Here is a 26,165-nt window from a genome sequence, read left to right on the forward strand (position 1 = left end):
GTAAGTGGACGAGACACGATTGTAAGCGCTTGAAGGGGAGGCAGAGATGGGGATTCTTCTCTCTGCTTCTAAATGGAAGGGGAAATTTCGCTCAATAGTTTCTCAAGCCTTGAAGTAGAACAAAGAACTACATCTCCCACAATCCCCTGCCCTAGCCACCAAGGCGGAACCTTTGCGCGTGCGGCTCGGGTTTCCCCCAGCTGCTTAAAACAAAGGGCCGGTTCCGGTTCCCAAAGCAGAAGTGGCGCTTGCAGCCGCCCGGCAGGCGGGATGGCGGCTCGGACCGCGCTCCTACTGCTGCTGGGGGTGGCGGGCGCCGGCCTGGCCCCCGCCCAGGCCTCGCGGGGGGACCGGGAGCCCGTCTACCGAGAATGCCTGACGCATTGCGAGAAGCGCAACTGCTCCGGGCCCGGGCTGCGGCACTTCCGCTCCCACCAGCCGCTCTACATGAGCCTCACAGGTACTGCAAGGCCCCCGGCCGAGGGAGGGCCACGCCCACCGCCTAGGACGAGGCGCAAGGCGCATAGCCACGCCCACAAATGACTGTGCCCTCCCAGTGTTTCCCCCATAGGACGGCTTGGTGGCACCGCCTACTCGCCCTCTCGACCAATTCCTGGCGCTCTTTCCCGCTGCCCTCTGTGGGAGGGGGTTAATCGCGGACAGTAGCGTCTGAGCATGTGCAGAGTGTATTTTCCAATTAAATTGGCAATGGTTTTGGGGTGTAGTGCCGATCTGATGTTACCCCCCCCCTGCCCCTCTTAACTGTGCAGTCCTACTCAGAAGTAAGCCTCACTGAGTTGAATTTGCACATAGGGTTGCAGCCTGGGGCTCTAGAGCAGCGAGGCTGCGCACACAGCTGTTGCACTGCTGCATCGTTATTTGCAAGCAGGACTGTGCTATGCCCCAAAAAGGGCTGCTGGGGCAGCTGCTCCGTCTCTCTCCCTGCTTCAGGCCTTGCGAGCTGTCTCTTGTTTATTATTGTTGTTTTACTTATTTAGGCTGTTCATATCTCATCCTGAATTAGGGAGAGTAGCCGTTCCTTTGTTGTTGTTGTTGATTTTGTTGTTGTTGTTGTTAGCTTCGAGAACACTGCCCAACCATCTTGTCCTCTGTTGTTCCCTTCTCCTTGTGCCCTCCATCTTTCCCAACATCAGGGTCTTTTCCAGGGAGTCTTCTCATGAGGTGGCAAAAGTATTGGAGCCTCAGCTCAGCTTCAGGATCTGTCCTTCCAGTGAGCACTCAGGGCTGATTTCCTTCAGAATGGATAAGCTTGATCTTCTTGCAGTCCATGGGACTCTCAAGAGTCTCCTCCAGCACCATAATTCAAAAGCATCAATTCTTCGGCGATCAGCCCTCTTTATGGTCCAGCTCTCACTTTCATACATCACTACTGGGAAAACCATAGCTTTAACTATACAGACCTTTGTCGGCAAGGTGATGTCTCTGCTTTTAAAGATGCTGTCTAGGTTTGTCATTGCTTTTCTCCCAAGAAGCAGGCATCTTTTAATTTCGTGACTGCTGTCACCATCTGCAGTGATCATGGAATTCAAGAAAGTAAAATCTCTCACTGCCTCCATTTCTTCCCCTTCTATTTGCCAGGAGGTGATGGGACCAATGGCCATTATCTTAGTTTTTTTATGTTAAGCTTCAGGCCATATTTTGCACTCTCCTCTTTCACCCTCATTAAGCCATTCCTTACCCATTAGGTAAAGACAACTATTTTCTAACGTTTTAAAGTATCTCTCTTCAAGTGAGATTCTCCCCTCCCCAATTGATTTATTTCTCCCAGGTTTCTTATGGCGCTGTTGAAAGTGAGCCCATTGAGTGGCTTGTTGTAGCATTCACTGCTAGGTATGTGGTTCAACTTCTTATCTGCCCTCCACGTTTCTTGGAGGTTATAGCAAGTAAGTGGGAAGAAGCCACAATTCTTTCATTAACTAGGTTGCTTGTGGGTGGCATAACATGCACCATCGTTTACATGCAGTTGGATCTTCTGTACATTTATTCAGAAGTAAGCCTTCTGAGTTCAGTTATATATACACCCCAATTAAAGCAGGCAATGTGATGTTGTGGTTAAGAGTGTTGGATAATCTCTGCTCAGTCTTGTAGGCCACTGGGTGGCCTTTGGCTAGTAGCTATATCTCAGTGTAACCTAACACAAAGGGTTGTTGTGAAAATAAAAAGGGTGCCACTTTGAGCCTCTTCAAGGGAAAATGGGATACAAAATAAAATAAGTGTATATGATTGCAACCCTAACATCCCTCACTCTGCCTCTCTCACTCAGGAAACCTTAACCCCTCTTGCCCATTACATCTCCTATTCAATAGTTATATATGTGTGGCAGAACTGACAGACCCAGGTTTCAAACATACATTTAATTTTGAGAAATCCACATGGCAAGGGAGTTGGAACCTGTGGTCCTCTAGATCCTGGATTACCATCCCCACCACCTTGGATGCTGTCTGGGTCTGATGGCAGTTGGAGTCCAAAAACATCTGGTTCCATACTGCAGTCATATGGGTTATCAGATTGTAGCTCTATTATGTAGTTGCATTTGCAGGTTTCCTGATTCCAAGCAGAAAACATGCAATATATGCTTCATTTAAAACAAACAAGTTAACTGTCAGAATTCATCCTGGCAACAAGTGGCTGGCCAGGATGAGATAAAGTCAGACATCCATAAATTATGGTCCCTTAAAATAAAACAAACTCGGCAAATCTGAGTACGCTCCCCCCCCCTGGTATTTTAAAATTATTTCACAGAGTTGCATTGCATTCAGGCGTCAGGCAAATGAATTCATTTGCACTAATTTTAATTTGTCCTCCCCCAACCGTATTCTAGGATGGACCTGCAGAGATGAATGTAAATATGAATGTATGTGGTTGACGGTGGGCCTTTACGTCCAGGAAGGATACAAAGTGCCTCAGTTTCATGGAAAGGTAAGTAACATTTGTGTGCAGCAGCTGGGAAACGTTGGGAAATCATTGGAATAGGAATTGAAAATGAAGCTGCTATCATAATGCTGTTACACAACTGCATTTGGAATACTGTGAACCGTTCTGGTTGTCTTGCCTCCAAAAGGATATTGCAGAGTTGGAAAAGTTTCAGAAAAGGGCAACCAAACACAGCAACTGTGGGCCTTTGATCAGGGTGCATGGCTGTTGCATCCCCACACCATCCTCCCCGAGTCGCTTTGCAGGGCTCGGATCTGGGGACAGTGGCGCGAGGAAGGTGCAGCAGCAGCCATGCTGCTTGGGGCTGGTGCGTCGACAGACCCACACACTGCGCGTAGCTTGGAGACACACTCCACCACAGGGGCAAGATTCAGGACGGATAAAAGAAAGAACTTCCCCACACAACGCATAGTTAAACTGTGCAACTCGCTCCCACGGGAGGCAGTGATGGCTGCCAGTTTGGATGGCTTCAAAAGAGCTGCCCGAGAGAGAAAGAAAGAGCTTGAAACTTACCAGATAGTTGGTAGTAACTTTGAACCCTCCTGGGATGGGATTTTGTTTTGTAGTGGAGGTTTCTACAAAAGTGGGTCACCTGACATCATTGTGATGTTAAGTGAGTGACCTGTGGGAGTAGCCCTCCAAGGGTGGTGGTGGTGGTGGGGAGCCCAGGATCTGGCCCACTGGCCAAATCCAGTTCCCCACCATTGCCTCAAACCGTCCTGAAAGAGCATGTATACCTTCTCATTTCTGGTTGATGACATTTTTTTTCCCCTTCTTCTTCTCCCTCCCTTGTTTTCCCACCCGACCCCTCAGTGGCCCTTTTCCCGCTTCCTGTTTTTCCAGGAGCCTGCTTCTGCCTTTGCTTCGTTCCTTAACGGACTTGCCAATTTAGTGATGCTGAACAGATATAAAGCTGCTGTCCCCCGTTCTTCTCCCATGTACCATACCTGCATTGCCTTTGCTTGGGTAAGTCATTCTGGACGGTTAATTTCTCACCACGGCAAGATGGGTGCCTTAGCTTCCTTCTCGTCTTTTCAAAGAGGTGGGAAACATGGAGAACAGAAAAGACAAGGAAGGCTTCCTGTTGCTTGAGATCTTGATGGGAAGGAAGGGGGGGGGACACGACAGGTCATCCCCTACAAGAGGAGTCACAGAAACACACGGTGTTCTGCTCCTCAGTCCAGGCTGTCTCAAGAAATGCAGAGCAAAGTAAGGAAGTAAGGAGGGCATCTCCCATGAGGAACAAACTCGAGCCATAGTAGAGTGCAATGTGTTTCCAGTGGCATTGTGGGTATTTGGACAAAGGTTTGCTGAATTATGTGATATTTTCCTCTGTGCTTTTTTTTTTTAAGGGTTATGTTTTGGAACAATGCTTATAGTGTTGGTTTCTGTTATAGGCATTCCAAGGTCATGTCATTCATATATATATATATATATATATATATATATATATATATATATATATATATAATTATTTGTACCCCGCCCATCCAGCTGGGTCTCCCCAGCCACTCTGGGCAGCTTCCAGCAAAGATTAAAATACAATAAAATGTCACAGATTAAAAACTTCCCTAAACAGGGCTGCCTTCAGATGTTTTCCATACATATATATATATATATGTACATAAATGTACAAAGCAAACACATACATGTCTGAAATAGTACAAGAGAACAATCCTGAAGCCCAAATTGACCTCAGATGGAAAAAGCTTTCCAATTGTCTTTGGACTGTAGGGGCTTACACCTCCCTGTAAATACAGTCTGGCAAGGATCTGTTAAGCTGAGCACACTATCAATATGTGATTCAAGAACTAAGTATTTACCATCTCAAAGGAATGGCCAGGCTACCCAGAAAAGGCAATCAGATAAGACATTATCAAGTATACTGGCAGACAGGAGAGAAGCAACACTCTCAAATTTCTGCTGGGGACCACCTCTTTCTGTGATGTATGTATGATGATTTGGGGTGGTGGTGGTCTTGAGCTACAGGGTAGGCAGTTTTAAGAGCTTTCACATCTATGTTCTGGGTTCCTCCTCCCTCCTGCTTGGGTGTGTGTGTGTGTGTGTGTGTGTGTGAGAGAGAGAGAGAGAGAGAGAGAGAGAGAGAGAGAGAGAGAGAGAGAGAGAGCACCCTGTTGCAACAGTTTAATAAAGAACAGGCTTACTAGCTGCTTTGCTTCTCAATATTCTCTGGTTTGGCCTGTTATTTTCTCCTACCAATAGAGAACCTACATAAGGACTCTATACGGGCTCTTGGGTACCCCATAAGGGGAAAGGAGCAGTTTTTTCTTACATCAGTTTCTATCTAGGCTTTTTCTTCTACTCTGCAGACAAATTGTGTTTTGATTCAGAAGCAGTTTGAGGGAAAGGGTGGGATAGAATTGATAGATGATGATAATAACAGATAGCATGTATCTAGGACTTTTTGAGCGTTTCACATACAGTATTATTGCAGCAGTCCAAAAGACTAAAGAAGCATGATTCCTCTAATGTTAAAGATGGGGTGGGACTTGCTTCTGGGTTTGCTGATTTAAGTACCGCTTATCCCGGTTATCCCAGAATGGCTCGTTTTTATTACTTCTGTGGTAGAAGCTGCTTTTAACAACCTAACCTCATAGATAGAATGTGGTATTTTCAGGATAACCATTTCTTTCCCTGCTCCCTCACTCCCCCTGCAGGTTTCTTTAAATGCATGGTTCTGGTCTACAGTTTTTCATACTCGAGAAACGAATCTAACTGAGGTGAGCAATTTTGCTCTCGTATCATGAAAATTGTTGGTATGGGGCCCGAGGGAATTTTGAAGGCATGGCAAAAACCTCTCTAGTGGGTTAAAAACAAATAAAGGTAAAGGTAAAGGGGCCCCTGACCATCAGGTCCAGTCGTGTCCGACTCTGGGGTTGTGGCGCTCATCTTGCTCTATAGGCCGAGGGAGCCGGCGTTTGTCCGCAGACAGCTTCCGGGTCATGTGGCCAGCATGACAAAGCTGCTTTTGGCGAACCAGAGCAGCACACGGAAACGCCGTTTACCTTCCCGCCGGAGCGGTCCCTATTTATCTACTTGCACTTTGATGTGCTTTCGAACTGCTAGGTGGGCAGGAGCTGGGACCGAGCAACAGGAGCTCACCCCGTTGCAGGGATTCGAACCGCCGACCTTCTGATCAGCAAGCCCTAGACTCTGTGATTTAACTCACAGCGCCACCTAAAAAAACAAATAGATAAGGTAAATGGTAGAAAAAAGGAAGTTATGTGAACCCCAGGTAAATAGTGCAGCCACCATGACAGCATAATCCTAACTATGTTTACTCCGAAGTAAATCCTATTGAATTCATTGGGGGTTCATCCCAGGGAAGTGAGGTTAGGATTCTATCCTGAGACTTGGTTTCAGATATGTGTGCTCAGGATCATCATCTCGTCAAGGTGTTTTTGAGGTCGGATAGGAGGACAGCTATCACCAGGAAGAACCTTCCCTGTTGGGTGTTAAAAATACTACTAGTAGGCTTCTGAGTATTTGCAGGCCACAATCCCAGGGGAAAGAGAGAAAACTTTCAATGCAGTTCCATGTTACTGGAGAAAAGCCATGAATAAACATGAATACCACGAGGATTTTCTAAAGAGAACGCGTAGCACTGAATGAGAACTGGCCCCCGATTTCAAACGACATTTCTCTTCCCACAGAAAATGGATTATTTCTGTGCATCAGCCGTCATCCTTCACTCTGTCTACCTGTGTTGCGTCCGGTGAGTTTCTCTCCTTCTTAAGAACATAAGGAGAGCCTTGCAGCTGGAAAAGACCAAAGGCCCATCCTGTTCAGTGTTCTGTTATCCCACAGTGGCTAAGCAGACCGATGTGGTTGGCACAAGCCCAGTAGCACTTCCCTACTTGCAGCTTGTATCTAATCCCCTTCCCAGGCGGCTTCTGTTGGTCACCATCTTCCGGTGACAAGCTTCACCGCTTGCCCTGCGAGCATATACTTTTTGTCTGTCCTGCCTCTCCCACTTTTCAACTTCACTGGTTGAAATGTTATGGTGGGGTGGGAAAACTTTTTGGGGCTCCACGGGCCAGGTCTTTATCAGCCTTGCCCACCTGTCGAAATCCCTTGCGTGTCTTTGCCAGTATCCCCAGGCTCCCCCTTTAAGCCCCCGAGCTGGGAGGTTTAGGAGGGAGAGCGCAGAGGAACTCGCAAAGGCTTTAAAGCAGCTCCCACACTCCCAGTTCATTCCTCCAGAGCTGTTGGGAGCAGCTCATGTTTCCCTTTTTAAGGGAGTGGGTGAGTGGCAGCAGCAGAGAGGAGTCTCCCCTGACCACTCACAGCTCCCATGTTTAGCTTTTATTCAACAACTGGGCATCTGCAAAAGGACAGGTCGAAACCGCAAGAGGAAATGTGTGCGGACAGGATATGTGCAGATAGAGGAAGAGCAACCCAAGGACAAAGCAAAGGAACAGCAAGTAAGGAGAGCCTTCAGCACCATCTCTCTTTTTTTCCTTTTCTTTCAGGACTCTGGGTCTGAAACGGCCAGCCTTTGCCACCGCCATTGGGATCTTCCTGCTCCTCTTCCTAGCCTGCCATGTGTCGTATCTGACGCTCGTGCGCTTTGACTATGGTTACAATATGGTTGCCAATGTGGTAATAGGTGAGGGCGGTGGAGCAATGTTCTTCCCCTGCGGCAGGGGTTGGTTGGTGTGGAGGTGTAGCCCAGCAGATAACCTTTGTATGGCCTTCTCCACTTACGCCAGGTCAAGGTCTCTCATCTGGGCAGCCAGAACCTCCATACACACTGCCCAGGCTTGTGCACCAGGGAGGTCACTTTAGTGCCACCAATGCAGCAGTTTGACTTCACCCCCGGAGGCGCACTCCATTTTCTCTTGAGACAGGCAGATGTCAACTTGTAACTTGCTAAGAGCATTATGTAGCTACACCCTTTAAAACACACACACACACACACACACCAAAATAGCTAAATTCCTTCCAGTAGCACCTTTATTTTGTTTCGACTACGCCAGACCAACACAGCTACCTACTTGTAACCAAAATAGCTGTTAGCATAACTTGGAGACTGCATCTATATTGCTAGAACATATCTCCCTTACTCCTTCCCTGCACTCCCAGAGCGTTTGTAGTATAGAGCAGTGTTTCCCAACCTTGTGCCTCCAGATGTTTTGAGACTACAATTCCCATCATCCCTAGCTAGCAAGACCAGTGGTCAGGAATGATGGGAATTGTAGTCTGAAAACAGCTGGAGGCACAAGGTTGGGAAACACTGGTATAGAGCACCAGGACCCTCAGGGCAGGTTCCCTGGGATCAACCAGCAAGAAAAGGGCACCTCAGTTATGGTTGTTCAGCATTATAGAGGCAAAGAGAGAGCAGGTCTGTAGATCCGTAGCGCCATGATTTCCCACAACAGTGCAAAAGCTTGTGTTGTTACATATTTGCCCAGAGCTTCCTCCTCTGACTTCTGGCTCCATCAGGGCTTGGAAGCAGAGTCACCACTTGCAGCTCCCCAGATCTTTCTAGTTCCCTCCATACTTTCTGAGTGGATGATTCTGGGGGATGTATGCATGGGGACGAGATATTGCTGGCACTCCTTGGGATTTGGTGCTGAGGAGCAAGGGGTCTGGGGCCCAGGGCTGCTATTGCCTCTGTTGCATCGCCATGTGCGTAACATATCTAGGTTCCTGCCCCACTGTGACTACTACCAGGCATGAAGCGCCGTCCTCTTTCTGCCGTACCTTGCAGGCCTCCTCAACCTCCTCTGGTGGCTGGGTTGGTGCATGAGGAACCAACAGCGCCTGCCGTACGTCTGGAAGTGTGTGGCGGTTGTGCTTCTTCTGCAAGCCTTGGCCCTCCTGGAGCTCCTGGACTTCCCCCCGCTGCTCTGGGTCTTCGATGCCCATGCCATCTGGCACATCAGCACCATCCCCGTCAATATCCTTTTCTACAGGTCAGCCAAGTTTGCTTGCCTTTGCGGGTGGGCCTTCTGCTGCCATTGGTTCTCTGTGATTGGTTGTCAGGGCACTGCGTGGACTCCCAACTCCCATCAGCCCCAGCCAGCATGGCGGAGGCTCGGGGACGACGGGAGTCGTGTGCTCCAGCAGCATCTTGAGTGACACACACACCACTGATCTATTTATTTTGTATCCCGCCCGTCATCATATCCAGGGAAGTTCACAGCACAAAAATACAAGATGAAAACACAACATAATAAAAACAAAAACCAATGCCACCACCTCCCACTTCACTCCCACAAACACATTTGATATAGGCCTGGTTGAAGGGGAACTTCTTCACCTGGTGCTTAAAGGTGTATGTATAATGAAGGCGCCAGGCAAACTTCCCTGGGCAGAACATTCCACAAACGGGGAGCCACCACAGAAAAGGCCTGTTTTTGTGTTGCAACCAAAAATTGTCATGGAAGAGGCATGATCTGCAGCAGTGGTTCCTTAATACCGAAGTACTGAGTACCCCCTTGTTTTTCAAAAGCCAAACCATGGACCCTTTACTTTTGAAAAGTCAAATATATTTATGGTAGTTTTTGTTATGTGAATGATGCCATGGACCCCCGGGTGAGTTATGCAGACCCCTTGGGGTCTGCGGACCACCAACTGAGGAACCACTGATCTAGAGCACATACAATCCGAAAAGCTAGAACTTGTTGGAATCTGTAGCCTGTAGCCAGTTCCATGTAATGTATTTAATATACTTTTGTGAAATGAGGCTACAAGCAGCCATTTTCCTGGAGCATAAAGTGTATTCATTCATTCCAGCCTTCATATACAGTAGCAATGTACAGAGAAGCAAAAACAACAGGAACCTTAGGCAGACCATACAAACCAATAGAAAAACGGGAGATACTGAATTAGATCACCAAAATTATATTTGGGAAAGGCAGTAGGGAAAAGGTGAGCTTTAAAGACCTCCTTCAATGCCCAAACTGAAGGAGCCAAATGAATGTTGACTGAAAGAGGGTTCCACAACTGCGGGGCCACCACCAGGAAGGACCTGGTTCATGTGCTCACCAGCTCTAATCAATTCTACCGCTGGGGCACGCAAGCAGGACCTCAGGTGTGGACCTTAGATTCGAGGGAGGGCAATATGGGTGCTGCACCTTCCTTGCGGTTCAGGTAGCTTTAGATTTTAGAAGACATCTGAAGGCAGCCCTGTTTAGGGAAGCTTTTAATTTTTAATAAACCATTGTATTTTAATATTCTGTTGGAAGCCGCCCAGAGTGGCTGGGGAAACCCAGCCAGATGGGCAGGGTATAAATAATTTATTATTATTATTATTATTATTATTATTATTATTATTATTATTATTTATTATTATTTAGCTGCTATTTCTGGAGACTTGCATTTCAAGGTTTACATGGAACCTAAGGCAGGTTCCTTTGGGACGCGTGTAGCGCTGTGGGTTAAACCACAGAGCCTAGGGCTTGCCGATCAAAAGGTCGGCGGTTCAAATCCCCGCGACGGGGTGAGCTCCCGTTTCTCAGTCCCTGCTCCTGCCAACCTAGCAGTTCGAAAGCACGTCAAAGTGCAAGTAGATAAATAGGTACCGCTACAGCGGGAAGGTAAACGGCGTTTCTGGGTGCTGCTCTGGTTCACCAGAAGCGGCTTTGTCATGCTGGCCACATGACCTGGAAGCTGTACGCCAGCTCCCTCAGCTAATAATGCGAGATGAGCGCTGCAACCCTAGAGTCGGTCACGACTGGACCTAATGGTCAGGGGTCCCTTTACCTAAGGCAGGTCCTACAGGTTGAAAGACAAGATGGGGACATTCTAGTTCTAGGCATATTGGGTAGCTCAATCCATCCCTTCATTCGCCAGTCAATCCAGCAACTTTCTCTTTCCTCTCCTCGCAGTTTCCTTGTCGACGACAGCCTCTATCTTTTGAAGGCCAACTCCATCCTTAAAATAGACTGAAGGGGCTGGTGGAGCACAGCTTGGAGAACGGCACTGGTCTCAATGGAAGACATCCATCAGTTCGTTTCCAGCATCTGAAGAGTGTGCTGTGTTCTGAGAACTGGCGGCAGTTTGCACTTCCTGTTTCTGCCCTTCTACTTCTCCAGCATCCACGTGTGGGTTCTGCTGCCATGGTGTCCTAAACTGACTGACTGCCTTTCTCCTGGATGTATCAGGATATACATCTCGCCTCTCCTGAAACTTGCGCTCGAGTTCCTCGCGCTGCCTTCCCAAGCCTTCCCATGCTTCTCCGGGGAGCTTTTGCTCGTCGCTTGTCCTAGTTGATTCATTTTTAAACATTTCTTTTTATTATCCCGCCCCAATTAGCTCTATGGTGTTAGATCTGTTGGTCTAATATGCTTTTGCTAAGTGGACTTCCAAAAGCAGCAGGGACGATGCTTCTCGAAGCAGAATTTTCAGAAGCCTTCCTTGTCATGTGCCATGGGTGAAACTGAAATGTCAACTGTTTCAGAGAAGCAGTCCTGACATGCTGTTTCATTGACAGGTTGCCTTTTGTTCTTTGCCAGCCCATCAGATAATACTGCTCTGCGAACACTACTTCCCCACCTGTCGTGATAAAAACAAGAACTAAGATTCCAGGTTGTGGTGACTTCTAGGAGGAAAAATGGGGCTGGGCTCAACCTGCCTAGAAGATTTTCCCTCTGACCTCGAAGCTTTGTGCACATACTCTTTGGTGGTGTGAGCTCTCTGTACGGGTTCAGATGAACCTTGGTTCATTCTTATTGTTTCAGAGCAGAGTCCTGGCATTAAAAACCAGGGGTTGGGCCTTGTCTCAAATTAAGTCTGAGCAGAATGGAAAAAAATATATATATAAAAGACTTCTTTAAAAAAAAGAAAAGAAAACAATTGGGGTGAATCTCTGAAATTGTTCATCATGAAGACTATTCCTTCCAGTCTGTGGAAGCTGTATTCCTGTGTTCAAGCTGCTATGCGATTCATGGGGGAAATAAATGGCATTTCTCCTTTCCCTTGACATATCTGCTCTGTTTTTAAAATAGACACGGACTGCGGTGGTGTATGAGAGAGAGAGAGAGAGGAGACTTGTCATGTCCACCAAAGTTGCATCTAGTCTACTGACCTTGGGATGCTTACAAGTACAGTGGTACCTTGGAAGTCGAATGGAATCCATTCCAGAAGTCCGTTCAACTTCCAAAACCAAAGTGCAGCTTCTGATTGGCTGCAGGAAGCTCCTGCAGCCAATCAGAAGCTGCGGAAGCCACATCGGCCATTCAGTTTCCAAAGAACATTCGCAAACCAGAACAGTCACTTCCGGGTTTGGGACATTCGGGAGCCAAAACACCCGAGTACCAAGACATTTGACAACCAATGTACGACTGTAAGGCCTAATTGTGTCCCCAGCATCTCTGAAATGCAGCATGGTTCTATCTTAGATTATAGTGGCTAGCAGCTATTCCTGGAGACCCTTTAGCCCCCTATGAATTCTGGGGCAGAGATCTCAGCCTTGAGATCTCCTCTGTCCCATTGGTGTGGGCCTATCTCCTGTTTTGTCTTTTGGAAAGACTTGACATTGCAGAAGATTCCCTTTTAAGGTGGGGCTGCAGATAAGCTGCCTCAATATTTCTGGCAAAGCCGACTGATTTTGCGAACCTTCCCAGCAATTTTGGGGGCAGCGGCGGGGGGGGGGGCAAGTTCCCCATGACTCATCCTAATGACACACCTCTGCAGCCCTGAAATGGCATCAAACTTGGCACCACTCTCTCCAAGCGCTGGGTTGCAGCGCTTTCAGCAAGGTGTGCACAAACACTTAAGCATTTCCTGCCAGAAAAAGAGAGACAGAGACAGCGCAGCAGGAGGAAGCCAAGACTGCCAAGGGTTCTTCAGAAAGTGACCCAAGACAAGAGGAGAACCAAAGTAATAGAACTGGCTGGCTTGCTGGTGTCAGGTGTTCTATGACTCGAATCAGCCACCAGGTGGCAATGGAGGCCAGTGGTGGCTTGGAAGGTACATTAATCTCAGAATTGTAGAGGGGTCCCCAAGGGTCAACTAGTCGAACCCTATGCAATGCAGGAATCTCAACTATTATTATTATTATTATTATTATTATTATTATTATTATTATTTCTTTATACCCCGCCCATCTGGCTGGGTTTCCCCCACCACTCGGGGCGGCTTCCAACAAATACCAAAATACATTAAAATATCACAGATTAAAAACTTCCCTAAACGGGGCTGCCTTTAGGTGTTTTCTAAATGTCAGGTAGTTGTTTATCTCCTCGACCTCCGATGGGAGGGCGTTCCACAGGGCGAGCGCCACTACCGAAAAGGCCCTCTGCCTGGTTCCCTGTAGCTTTGCTTCTCGCAGCCACCCAACCTCTGCTTAAAAACCGGCAAAGTAAGGGGAGTTCAGGGATGCGGGTGGCGCTGTGGTCTAAACCACTGAGCCTAGGGCTTGCCGTTCAAAAGGTCGGCGGTTCGAATCCCCACAATGGGGTGAGTTCCTGTTGTTCGGTCCCAGCTCCTGCCAACCTAGCAGTTTGAAAGCACATCAAAGTGCAAGTAGATAAATAGGTACCGCTCTGGCGGGAAGGTAAATAGCGTTTCCATGCGCTGCTCTGGTTCGCCAGAATGCATTTAATCCAGAATGCGGCAGCTAGACTGGTGACGGAGTGGCTGCCAAGGCCATATAACACCAGTCCTGAAAGACCTACATTGGCTCCCAGTACGTTTCCAAGCACAATTCAAAGTGTTGGTGCTGACCTTTAATGCCGTAAACAGCCTCGGCCCAATATACCTGAAGGAGCCTCTCCACACCCATCGCTCAGCCTGAAAACTGAGGTCCAGCTCCAAGGGCCTTCTGGCAGTTCCCTCACTGCGAGAAGTGAGGTTACAGGGCACCAGGCAAAGGGCCTTCTTGGTAGTGGCGTCCACCCTGTGGAACGCCCTCCCATCAGATGTCAAGGAAATAAACAACTATCGGACTTTCCAATGACATCTGAAAACAGCCCTGTTTAGTGAAGTTTTTAATGTTTTATATTTTATCGTGTTTTTAATATTCTGTTGGGAGCCGCCCAGAGTGGCTGGGGAAACCAGATGGGCCAGGGTATTAATTAATTAATAATAACCACTTGAGAGCACTGTTAGGCAAGGGAAGCTGGCTGAGCTAGAAGAATCAACCAAGCCAAGGCTGGAAACCAGATCTTCTGCAAGTCACTAAAAGCAGGAGGGGGAGCAGCCTGCCTTCTGCCCTCTTCGCCACCCAGGTGCCAGTTTTGGGCTCTGGTGCCCGCTGACCAGCTGTATTTGTGCCATGCTGGATTTTCATATAGTATCTACCTTCTGGCTAGATGTGTGCGCTGAATTAACAATAATCCTCCTGCGGCCATGAAAAGGGCACTTCTTCCCCTTTGAAAGTCCAGACCGCTTTCAAAGAACTGTACATTCTGCCCGTCCTTTTGGCCGGGAGCTCGGAAACGGGTGGGTGAAGGTGACCTGCTGGAGCTTGTCGTCAAAGGCCACCGCTGTGCTTCTGCCAAAGGCCAGAGAGCATTAAAGGGCTGCTTTGCACCCTCCCTTTAGGACAAGTGCCCATGCTAGTGGATCCTCAGTGGCAGGACAGAGCACATGCTGTTACCGGGGGAGGGCTTGAGAAAATAGAAAGAGCCAAATAGTCATTTCCCCCCCCAACCCCCCCAAAAAAAACACTGAAGCATTTTTGAGGGGGGGGGGGAATAATAGGGGCAGAAGTCCCCGCAAAAGTGGGTTAAATTAGTTATGTATGCTACCACTGCAGCCAGAATTCTGTACGCACAGAAATGGAAAGAATAAGAAGTTCTAACAAAAGAGGAGTGGATTTTAAAACTATTGGACTATATGGAGATGGTGAAACTGGCGGTCAAAAAACAAGAGGCCCCCCAAATCGAAATGTTTGCGGAAGAGCGGAGGACCCCCATTATTATTATTATTATTATTATCTCAGAAAACATAGTTCAATGAAATCGCAGGCAGGGACTGTAGAATATAAGCCAAGGAGTGGGAATGATAAAAGAATGTAACGTGGGACATATGCTCTAGAAATAATTTATTACATTTAAGGCAGTAGGTAAAAGGATTTGAACAGAGGTAAGGGTGGGAAGTAGGGTGATGACTTTTTCATTTTTTCCCTCAAAAATTATTTCCTGTAGCACAAATGGATGAACTTTTGCCTATTAATGACTAAACTGAGGTATATTCCATTGAAATATTTAAAAAGGTTACGCACAAACCGTTTTTATTTTTTTTGTATGCCGTTTTACCATTTCATAAAATTGTATTAACAATTCTATATATATTTCGTATCAGATTTGGACACAACACCACATTCCACAATGGGGAGTGTTCTTAGCAACATAGGGTATACAAATGTCACACCCGAGCAAGGTAAAAGCCCCTTTTGGGGACCTCAAAACTCAGCCAGCAGACCCTGCCGGGCATGCTGGGAAAAGAACCTACAGGAGAGGTAGCAAAACATCATCCTCTAGCGGCGTCTATACTGTTACTGCAGCTAAAAAAAGCTTCCTTGTGTGTTTGATGACCCTATGTAATGTTGTATATATGTGACTCTAAAGCTTGGGTTCAATTTTATATCTGCTTACAGTGACTTCAAAAATGGTCAAAAAACTGATAAATAAAATTTTTAAAATCATTTTTTGCGTGAGGTTTTTTTTTTTTTTAAATCAAATCTCTTTCAAAGTAAGATTTTATCTAATCTTTAATGAACGCCCATCAAATTATGATACAGGGAAATGAGGTTGTAAAAAAGTCATCACCCTAGTGGGAAGTCAAAATGCTAAGGGAACATTGTGCGGAAACTGAATTGAATGTGTTCAATTGTATGGGAAGTGAATAAAAATTTATGAGGGAATAAAGGAAATAAAAAGAGCCCTCGTGGATCAGGCCAAAGGCCCGTCCAGTCCAGCATCCTATTCTCACGAGGTCAACCAGGTACGTGGGGGAAACCAGCAAGCAGGACATGAACAGAAGACCCCTCCCCGCTCCTGTGGTTTCCATCAACTGGTCTACCGAATCATTACTGCCTCCAACAGTGGAGGGAGGGTACAGCTATTAGGGTTAGGAGTCCATAATGGCTGGTGACTTGCAGGGGTGCCAACTTGAATAAAATACTGGGGGTGCCCAGGCAAGCCCCGCCCCACATAATTGACCACATGATGCAGCACATGCACACCATTTGAATGGCAGCATCCATCAACTTTGGGAGGGGGGGCTGGCCCCCTCAAATATTTTATTGAGGGGGAGCCAAAGGGACCTCGACCCCTAGGAATTGGATGCCCCTTTGGTGACTCCTTTTGCCAGTCAGGACATATTATCCCAGGCTAAATGGACTTGATATTGAGCTGCGTAAGTCTGACTTCGTAGGAGGCCCCCCCTCCTATGTTCCTACCGCTGTGCCTGAAAGCTCGCCCATATTCTTGGCGAGCAGAGATACATTTTGCAAACGGAATATTTTTGTTGTTAAGGTAAAATTTTATTCGTTTTGTTTGTTTAAACAATTTATATGCCACTTAGCTACAGCCATCTCAAGGATACAATGCAACAAGTAAAAACGAGTGAAGACTATGAAGTCAAAATTCGATTACCATGGCTGCTGGAATTTTTAAAAAAATGTCTCCGGAGATTCAGTAGGGAGGAGGGGGCCTGTCTGGCCTCCATTGGAAGGGAGTGCCTTTGCCTGACACACAGCACCTTTTTGGTTTCCTGGCCCTATCACTCTCCCCTGGAACATTCATGGAGCATTTCCGCTCATCGGCACATGTGTGACGGCTGCCTCAAACATTCATATTATCGCTTATTCCGCATTCAGTTTTCGAATTGGATTGGTGGGGGAATGCACCAGACAGCAGCGTTTGTGAGGAAAACCACTGGCTTGATCTCGATTGTGGCTGGTGCTGTGTGAAAGCTAAAAACTTAGCAGTGGGAGCGCACTGGTATGTGGTAATGTGAACATTCCCTTAACCTGGACTGTGCCACAAAGGGAAGGGGTTTTAAAAAAACAACATCCCAATCTGATATCCGCCCACCAGCAACTGCTATTTAAATAAGAAATCGAAACATGTCTGGTGAAGTACTTAATTTTGTCCTCCGATGCCTCCGTTTTTTTTAATAAAAAGATCTCAGGACTGCCACACCCAATTCAGACTCTAACGACGTGTTCTCCTCAGCAAGAGGAGATTTCCCTCTTAGATTTCTGCCTTTGTGTCACAAACAGGTACGGTAATAAACTAGTGCCTGGGTTGTACTGGGCAAGCGGAGGGCTCATATTACAAAATGCTGCTCCATTACGAAACATTGCACACGGAAAACCAGCATGTCAGGGTTTCCTGACTTCAACCCTTGTCCCTGACAAACTTGTTTTCTATGTGCAAGGGATTTATTCACTTCTGTGCTTCTACCCAAAACTTAAGGTTCCCTCAAGCCTTCTGGTACCTCCCTCTTGTGTGTGAGTGGTGCTTTTTACTACACAAGCAACAAGACCTCCTGCCTGAACATTGGCAGGAAAGGGAATAATAATGGCAGCAAAGCTTACCTGAAATACAGGTTTTGCTTGCACCATCCTACTGATTTTCTCCTGCAGTGATCAGGGAATATAGGGGACTGACGGCTCTCTTCTGGGTTGCACTTTCTGAAGCCCAAGAGGCCTGGCCAGTGCCTCACACAGGAAGACAAAAGCCTACCACAGGCCATGCCCCAGAATCTTCTGCAACATGCTAGGTTGCCTTTAAGTTAATATGGAAAGTTAAAAAGGTCAACATTTGGGAAACCTCCATCCTGCTTCATGTCCTAAAGAACATGTACCAAGGAAAGGTACTTCCAGATTTATTTCATAACAAAATTTATATACCACTTAAAGGTAAAGGTAAAGGGACCCCTGACCATTAGGTGCAGTTGTGACTGACTCTGGGGTTGCGGCGCTCATCTCGCTCTATTGGCTGAGGGAGCCGGCGTACAGCTTCCGAGTCATGTGGCCAGCATGACTAAGCTGCTTCTGGCGAACCAGAGCAGCACACAGAAATACTGTTTACCTTCCCGCCGAAGTGGTACCTATTTATCTACTTGCACTTTGAAGTGCTTTTGAACTGCTAGGTGGGCAGGAGCTAGGACCGAGCAACAGGAGCTCACCCCGTCGCGGGGATTCGAACCGCCGACCTTCTGATCGGCAAGCCCTAGGCTCTGTGGTTTAACCCGCATCGTAGTAAAACCTCTAAGTAGTTTACAAGAAACATCAAGTGCTTTACAATATATGGGGGGGGGACGACGACTTGATATTGCAAACAGGTCATTCAGATGTCACGAAAGGGCTGTTAGCAACAAGATTTTTGTTTAGATTTCAGCACTAGATTTTCCACAGAAATTGATCCGTGTGAACGATGAAAGAAAACACTTTAAGCATCTGGCTTCCTCCCAAAGCATTCTGCAAACTGTAGTTTGTTAAGGGTGATGGGAACTCTAGGTCCGTGAGGGATAAACTACAGTTGGGGGGGGGAGCCATATGCTTTAAACGTGTTAAATGTATGGTGTGGACATGAACACACACTTATTTGCACCCACAGAATGGAGGATCAGCTATTAGCACAGGAGCAGCAATACAGAAGAGAACAGGGGCAGCATGCAATAAGCTGGGTTTTATGGGGCAAGGGCCTTGTGTGTGTGTGTTTCTGCTAGGCGAGCTGGGATCAGGCTGTTTTCTGCGCATGGATGAAGAAGATCCCTTGCACGTCATCCACGCCAATCTTCAGGCTCGGCGGCATGACGTAGGAGCGGAAGCTGCGGGTGCGATAGCCGCTCTTGGCGAAGGATTCCTTGACATCTGCCTCGCTGATGGGCACGACCGACAGCTTGGCTTCTCCAGCCAAATAGAAGGACTCGTCCAAAGCCCCGATCATGAGGAAGTGGCCACCGGGCTTGAGAAGCGTCGTGACATTCTGCAGGGCCCGGTCGAAACTCGGCCTGTCAGGGCTCACGGCTTCCAGGCAGAAAGCAGAGACCAAAGCGTCGGCTGGTTGGCTGAGAGAGGAACCTAGAGGTTTGGCCTGGTGGACATCGATGGGAAGGATCCTTCTGAGTTTCTTCTTCAGCTTTTGCTCTTTTTCCTTCCACGGTTCCCTAAATAAAAAATAATTTGTTATTTATATCCCGCCCATCTGACTGGGTTGCCCCAGGCCCAGCCACTCGGGGCAGCTTTCAAAACAAATTATAAAACCACAGTAAAACATCGCACATTTAAAACTTCCCTATACGGGGCTGCCTCCAGATGTCTTCTAAAAGTCAGAGAGTTGTTTCTTAATCTAAAAAGGAGCAAAGTCAGAAGGAAGAAAATACGAGAAATCTAAAGAAGAAAAAAGCAAGAGAAAAGGAAAAGAAAGGGGGGGACTGAAGAAAGATAAAATAAAAGGACTTCCATCTCTGCGGCCACATATGATATTTATTCTTTAAGATCCAACCATTCTATCCTCTATAAACCAGCATTTTTTTTCAATCTTCAAATCCAGATATTACAAGCTCATTTTCTCTTTCATGTAAAAAGTCCAAAAGAAATTTCCAATCCTTAACAAGTGTTGGTAATGATTTTTCTCTAATTAAACATGTTAGCCGTCTCAGCCAAGTCTAATACGCAATTTTATCAGCCATTCTTCTATAGTGGGTAAGGCTGTGCCTTTCCATCTTTGTGCATATAGCAGTCTTGGCCGCAGTAATCATATATTGTAGGTGTTTTACCTCAGTATATTATAAAAAGCTGCTCTGCAATGGGCATGCATTTCTGTATACTTAGATGGCCATAGGTTTCCCATCCCTCTGCTAAGCTCTTTGTCACCTGCACTGCACATTTGTGAGACTGGCACCTGGGCCAGCTAGCACTGATTTTGACATTCTGTTCCCTGGTGGATGGTAGGACTGCTATAGTTCAAAAAGTGAAAATCTGGACACACATGTTGTTGAGCTTCTTTTGCAAAATCTCCAAAGAATTGGACATTTCAAAGGAAATTCGCTTCCATCGTGAGTTGCCATACAACTGGGTTTCCCCGGACATTTTTGCAATTTCCAGAAATTCCACCCAGACGCTATTGGGATGGATGAATCCTGGATATGTCCAGAAAAACCTGGACATAATGGAAGCCTTTAGTAGGAAACCGCCCCCCCCCCAGGCTGTGTACATATAGTTAAAGCATGTTCCTGGGAACTGTATCTTACCTCTGACAGAGGCGTACTTCCCAGACACCTTTAACAAACTACACTTCCCAGGATCCTTTGGGGGATGTAATGTGCTATAAATGCGTAGTGTGTATTCAGTCAAAGGCACACCAGGCAGTAAAAAGTAAAAAAAGGTAAACGACCGCTGGACAGTTAAGTCCATTCATACAGACGCTTCAGGTTACAGACGCTTCAGGTTACAGACTCCGCTAACCCAGAAATAGTACCTCGGGTTAAGAACTTTGCTTCAGGATGAGAACAGAAATCGTGCGGCGGCAGCGGGAGGCCCCATTAGCTAGAGTTGTACCTCAGGTTAAGAACAGTTTCAGGTTAAGAACAGACCTCCAGAACGAATTAAGTTCGTAACCAGAGGTACCGCTGTATGGGATTGTGGCGTCCATCTCGCTTTCTGGCAGAGGGAGCCGGCGTTTGTCCACAGACAGCTTTCTGGGTCATGTGGCCAGCCTGACTAAACCGCTTCTGGTGCAACAGAACATCGTGACAGAAGCCAAAGCGCACGGAAACGCTGTTTACCTTCCAGCCGCAGCGGTACCTATTTATCTGTTTTCACTGGTATGCTTTTGAACTGCTAGGTTGGCAGGAGCTGGGACAGAGCAACAGGAGCTCACCCCGTTGTGCGTATTCGAACCGTCAACCATCTGATTGGCAAGCCCAAGAGGCTCAGTGGTTTAGACCACAGCGCCATCAGCCAGTAAGGCGTGGTGGATCACAGGTAACCATGATTGGCTTATTCCTTGGGAAGCTGTGCCCCTCCCTCCCGTGTTTATTGCTTACCCCTTGCCTTCAATCTTACAAGTATACTGGATGTAAGGAGACCAGTCAAAGCAGCTGGAGTCTTCACCGAGCACCCAGTTCTGTATCTCGGCCCGATTCACTTCCAGGTAGTCTGTGGCCACTATCTCCTCAAAGTAGTCGCAGGCACTGAGGAGCTGATAAATGGTGGGGCCTGTGCCAATATCAATAAGGGTACGGCCGCAGATTTCCCCTGCAAGGGGTGAGAATAAAGGACTAAGGTGCGATCATCTCAGGCGACAAACAATTACATAAAAAACTGGAAACCTCTTAGAAAATAAATAAATCTGTATTCATGATGGGGGCATAGCTGCCAAGTTATCCCTTTTTTAAAGGGATTTTCCCTTATGCTGAATAGGCTTCCTCGCGAGAAAAGGGAAAACTTGGCAGCTATGGATGGGGGTGGAAGGGAGTGCAAGTCTTTCCCAAATACAATCATAAAAGAGGATTCAATACCCTGGCCCCTAATTTTCTGCCCAGAAATCACCTTCCCATAAGGTGACGGGTGGAAGTCAAATGGGTAAAGTCTTATCTTGAGGAGAAAGCTAGAATCCTGGCTGCTTGGTTCCCTTTTCTGTTTGTGTGGGGAAATGTGATGGAGAAGCTTGTGCAAATGCTCCGCTTCTCCCCTTCCCCGACACCAACAGATTTGATCCCCTGGGGGGTGCAGCTCATAGGAAGATTTCCCACCGATATTATATTGAGAGGGAAGCAGGATCCAGTACATGTGATACTCAAGAGATACAGGAAAAACAGCACCTGCCAAAATTGCCCGCTTCTAATAAAATATCACAGGCACAAGAGGCTTGTATTCTATTGCATTTGGTCACCTTATCGCTGATGGACAAAATGCCCCAGGGAAAGTCGGATAGAAGCTCCCAGCCAATCAAGGCCTGGAGGAATGAGGGGCAGCTCGAAAGATGGTCCTGTTTTCTGGATCTTTCCAAGCTAGCCGAGTTGTAAGAATCTGCTCATGCATGACATTTTAAGTCTTCCATGTAGCTGGAAGAGCAGGTTCCATACTGAGATGTCTCACAAGCCACCTACCAAACTAGCATCCCTTTAACTCCACATCGCAACACGAGAAGCCTTGTAGAAGTGACTCAGTCGCCTCTTCCTCCAGGATCCCCCTGGCCATAAGGATACTCCCCTCTCATTGGTCAATTGCCCTTCTCACACTCATGATCTGATTAAGCTAGATAAAATGTCTTTCTTTCTTTCTTTCTTTCTTTCTTTCTTTCTTTCTTTCTTTCTTTCTTTCTTTCTTTTTCTTTCTTTCTTTCTTTTTCTTTCTTTCTTTCTTTCTTTCTTTTTATACGTTTCACTAATTTTACATTCATTTTGATATTTCAAAACTTGACTTCCTTCCCCCTCTTTCTGTGGTCCCTTAAATGGGCCAGCAAAAAGAGCTGAGGGAAAATTTATACAGTATACAAAATCCCATATAAGGGGTTCCATCAAAAATAAATAAATAAACAAGTGACTTGTTCACATGCTTTGAATGAAGCTGGTGGAATATGGTGGCAACTGAGCTGTTTCCATTAGAAGAGTTTACCCATTTCAACAGTGATTGAAGTAAAGCGGGAGGGGGTCACCATGGCAGCAGGCTCATATCCTAGAGAATGCCATGTTTATTAGAATATGCAGAGCCCCCCCCCCCCCGTGTTCTCAGTGTGCCTTTTCACCCAGAAGTGGCTGAAATGGAGCTACGGTTTTCCCCAGCTATAATTCATATCTCAATTTAAACTTGCTTAGGTTCAGTAATAAAAATACTGCCTTAGTGATCTTTGCATTGTGAAAAATAGCTTCCACAAAGCCATTTACAATATAACCAACTGGTTTAGTTATTTAAGGGGGGGGGGAGAGGTGTTCTGTGTAACTGTTGTTCAGCTGTTGATGTAAGATGTATATTGGTTACCTGTGGATAAGATGAGAAAATGTAGGAATAATTCAGGGCAGTTTGCAACTAATATATCATCAGTCTGTAAGATTGCCAGAGTATCAGGCTTGTATTCAACAAAGAAGACCTGTTCATATTCATGAACCTGAATTAGTCGTGTCCCTTAATGCTAAGACTACCATTGGCTACAATCCTCAGTATTTAGAGCAAAGTTCCAGGGCTCTAGAAACAGGCACAGCTCAGAAATCCAATTAAGAAATTTATTTCAGAGAAGTATTTTTTAAAGGGAGAAATTGTAATCACTATCAGTATGAAAACAAAACACCAAACTAGGAAGCTGGCCTGTCTAGTCCTATGCTAAGCAAGCTAATGGAGCAAAGACTTACACCTGGGATCACTTCTGTGCTTGATAGCCTCTGGGGATGGTTAAAAAACGAGTGACGTGGGCTGCATTCGTACCATACATGTAAAGAGCATTTAAAGAATCCTAAGGATGCTGGAACTCAGGGTTCGCAGCACAAAATGCACTAAACTAGCACTAAACTTTGGCATCGGTTTCAGGGGAAAGCAAAATTTCGGGGCCACACGTTAATGGAGCTTCTTACAAGGCCAAAATCTCACCCAATCTAAGTCAGTTGCCTGTAGGGTTGCCAGACTCAATAGAGGACAGGACTTCTGTGCCTTTAATTGTCCTGCTCACTTTTGAGTCTGGAAACCTTAAAGAGAAACCAGCAGACCCTTTGCTTGGAAATTAAACAAAGGGTCTGCTGGTTTCTCTTTAAGGTTTCCAGACTCAAAAGAGAGCAGGGCAATTAAAGGCACAGAAGTCCTGTCCTCTATTAAGTCTGGCAACCCTAGTGGCCTGGGTTCGGCTAACTATTTGCTAATTAATGTTAGAAAGATGCTGAGGTCTTGGGAGGCCATAGCTCAGGCTTTGCAAAGCATTTTACTCCTCACCATGCTCCAAGTTTACAAAGGAGCTCCCCCCCCCCAAATGCACTTTTGTTTCAAATTTAGACAGCTCAGCATTTGGAAAGCTTACTTTTGATGGATGGTAACGTTGTCAAGGAAAAGGTAAAAGTGACCTAGGGGCATGGCCGGCCCAAGACATGTTGCTGCCTGAGGCCAAACCACTAAATGGTGCCTGCCTCCCAGCCAGAGAAGAAGGGGGGTATGAAGATCTACATCGGGAACAAGGGAAGAAGAAAGGTTTGCATTGGAATCTGCTCCCCCTGTGAATCCTGCCGCTTGAGGCGGACGTCTCACCTTGCCTCATGGGTGGGCCGGCCCTGTCAAGAGGGAAGGCATATGCTTAACGTTGTTCCACAACAATGGACCGCAGGGAAAATGTTGAATGGTTTAAGTTTTAAGGTTCATTATTGTTTCACATAATTCAGAATTGATGCTTTTGAATTATGGTGTTGGAGGAGACTCTTGAGAGTCCCATGGACTGCAAGAAGATCAAGCTTATCCATTCTGAAGGAAATCAGCCCCGAGTGCTCACTGGAAGGACAGATCCTGAAGCTGAGGCTCCAAGACTTTGGCCACCTCATGAGAAGAGAAGACTCCCTGGAAAAGACCCTGATGTTGAGAAAGATGGAGGGCACAAGGAGAAGAGGACGACAGAGGATGAGATGGTTGGACAGTGTTCTTGAAGCTACGAACATGAGTTTGACCAAACTGCGGGAGGCAGTGCAAGACAGGAGTGCCTGGCGTGCTATGGTCCATGGGGTCACGAAGAGTCAGACACGACTAAACGACTAAACAACAACAACAACATTGTTTCACAAGGTGTGTATCTCTTTAAAAGCCAGAAGCAAATGCCATGACCTACCGTAGTTTTGCAACAGTGGGGCAGTACAGCAGGTGATGTTAAGTTTGTGTTAATTAAGCTGTGTCAGCAATTGGATAGAGTACCGTATATTCCGGCGTATAAGACGACTGGGCGTATAAGACGACCCCCAACTTTTCCAGTTAAAATATAGAGTTTGGGATATACTCGCCGTATAAGAAATACGACCCGGCGTATAAGACGACCCCCGACTTTTGAGAAGATTTCCCCGGGTTAAAAAGCAGTCTTATACGCAGGAATAAACAGTATATAAGAAGCATTGTGTGCCTCTCTCGGTACCTTGGTGGGTGGGTCACTGGATGGGTGGTGTTTTGTAGTGTTAATGTAACTTCTGTTATTTTCTATAATTAAAACCAAGCGAAAGATTTACTTTGCATTCTCTTAATTATGCGCAGAACGTGTAGTCTCTGCTTTCTGCAGCGCAGTTACTCAGTTTAAATTTCATAACAAGAAGATTTTCAAACGAGACAAAGGGAGGTCACCTTTGAAACCCAGGCATCCCCCGCTTGCAAAGGAAAACAATTACAGGTCTACCTACCTGTGGCAAAGGCATCTGCCAGGCACCGAAGTTTCCAGGGCACTGCAAACTCTTCGCTAGCGAAGTTGGCACGGGGTGGCATGTAGTTGTTTTGCAGGTAGGCCCGAGGGTTGAACTTCTGGTAGCTTTCGGCCACAGCCGCAACACCATTGGCGCTCATGTCTGGGGAAATGCTTGGCTGTGTCCGGCTCACGCAACTGGCTCTGGGTGAGTGGCTTTATAGCCCAGGTTGACCGAATGCAATTAGTCCCGAGTACTTTGGGCTGATACCATCAGAAACAGCCTGCAGGGCCTCTCTAAATTGGGGCCATTTCTCTCGCACACTCTTCCGCTTGCGGTGGAGTAATTGAGAAGACCTTTCCAGAAGCTTGATGGAGGTCCTGGCAATGCCGGGGGCGAGGGAACGGATTGCTTTATCTCGCACTGGATAGTCGTTTAATAACTCTATTGAAAGGACACTTTATTGAAGCTGTTCATCCCGTATAACCAAATTACTGTCAGGAACTAGGGTGGGTCGGGAGGGGGAGTCTGTGCCATTTGTCAGGGAAGAGGCTCGATGGCAGAAGGTTAGACTGTCTAGTAGTTTTTACTGTTGAGCCCTCTTCTCAGAAAACTCTGAGATTTGTAACTCCGTGAAGGGAATAGAGTTCTCCTAGCAACTCTCAGCCCCTTAACAAACTACAGCTCCCAGAATTTGAGGGTAGAAGCCATGACTGTTTACAGTGGCACATAGTGCTTTAAATGTATGGTGTGTGTTGTGACGTGGGGTTTGTGATTTCAGCTCTCTTGACATAACATGCTGGAGACAGTTCTCTAGTAACAGCTCTTTATTAAAGTGAACAAGACTGAAGACTGAGGAGAGGAAAGCTACATTTATAGGGACAGGGGACTAGCTAGGAAGGGATACATTTTGGAGGGAACAATAT

General features: G+C 46.6%; 2 protein-coding genes across 2 annotated transcripts; one reads left to right on the forward strand and one right to left on the reverse strand.

Annotated features, from left to right (window-relative positions):
• The first annotated feature begins 232 nt into the window (after positions 1-232).
• PGAP3 (post-GPI attachment to proteins phospholipase 3) lies at positions 233-11,905 on the forward strand. The gene is made up of 8 exons (XM_035136546.3): positions 233-460; positions 2,843-2,940; positions 3,769-3,921; positions 5,634-5,696; positions 6,630-6,691; positions 7,449-7,585; positions 8,690-8,894; positions 10,812-11,905. The coding sequence occupies exons 1-8, from the start codon at positions 271-273 to the stop codon at positions 10,870-10,872; spliced, it is 969 nt and encodes a 322-aa protein (XP_034992437.1). The 5' UTR covers positions 233-270; the 3' UTR covers positions 10,873-11,905.
• Positions 11,906-16,392: 4,487 nt separating this feature from the next.
• Positions 16,393-25,457, reverse strand: PNMT (phenylethanolamine N-methyltransferase). The gene is made up of 3 exons (XM_035136299.3): positions 25,240-25,457; positions 20,932-21,142; positions 16,393-19,050 (listed from the first exon to the last, which is right to left on the reverse strand). The coding sequence occupies exons 1-3, from the start codon at positions 25,397-25,399 to the stop codon at positions 18,621-18,623; spliced, it is 801 nt and encodes a 266-aa protein (XP_034992190.3). The 5' UTR covers positions 25,400-25,457; the 3' UTR covers positions 16,393-18,620.
• Between the last annotated feature and the right edge of the window lie 708 nt (positions 25,458-26,165).

The sequence above is a fragment of the Zootoca vivipara genome, chromosome 12 (genome assembly GCF_965207765.1).
Source record: "Zootoca vivipara chromosome 12, rZooViv2.hap1.1, whole genome shotgun sequence".
Lineage (NCBI taxonomy): Eukaryota > Metazoa > Chordata > Lepidosauria > Squamata > Lacertidae > Zootoca > Zootoca vivipara.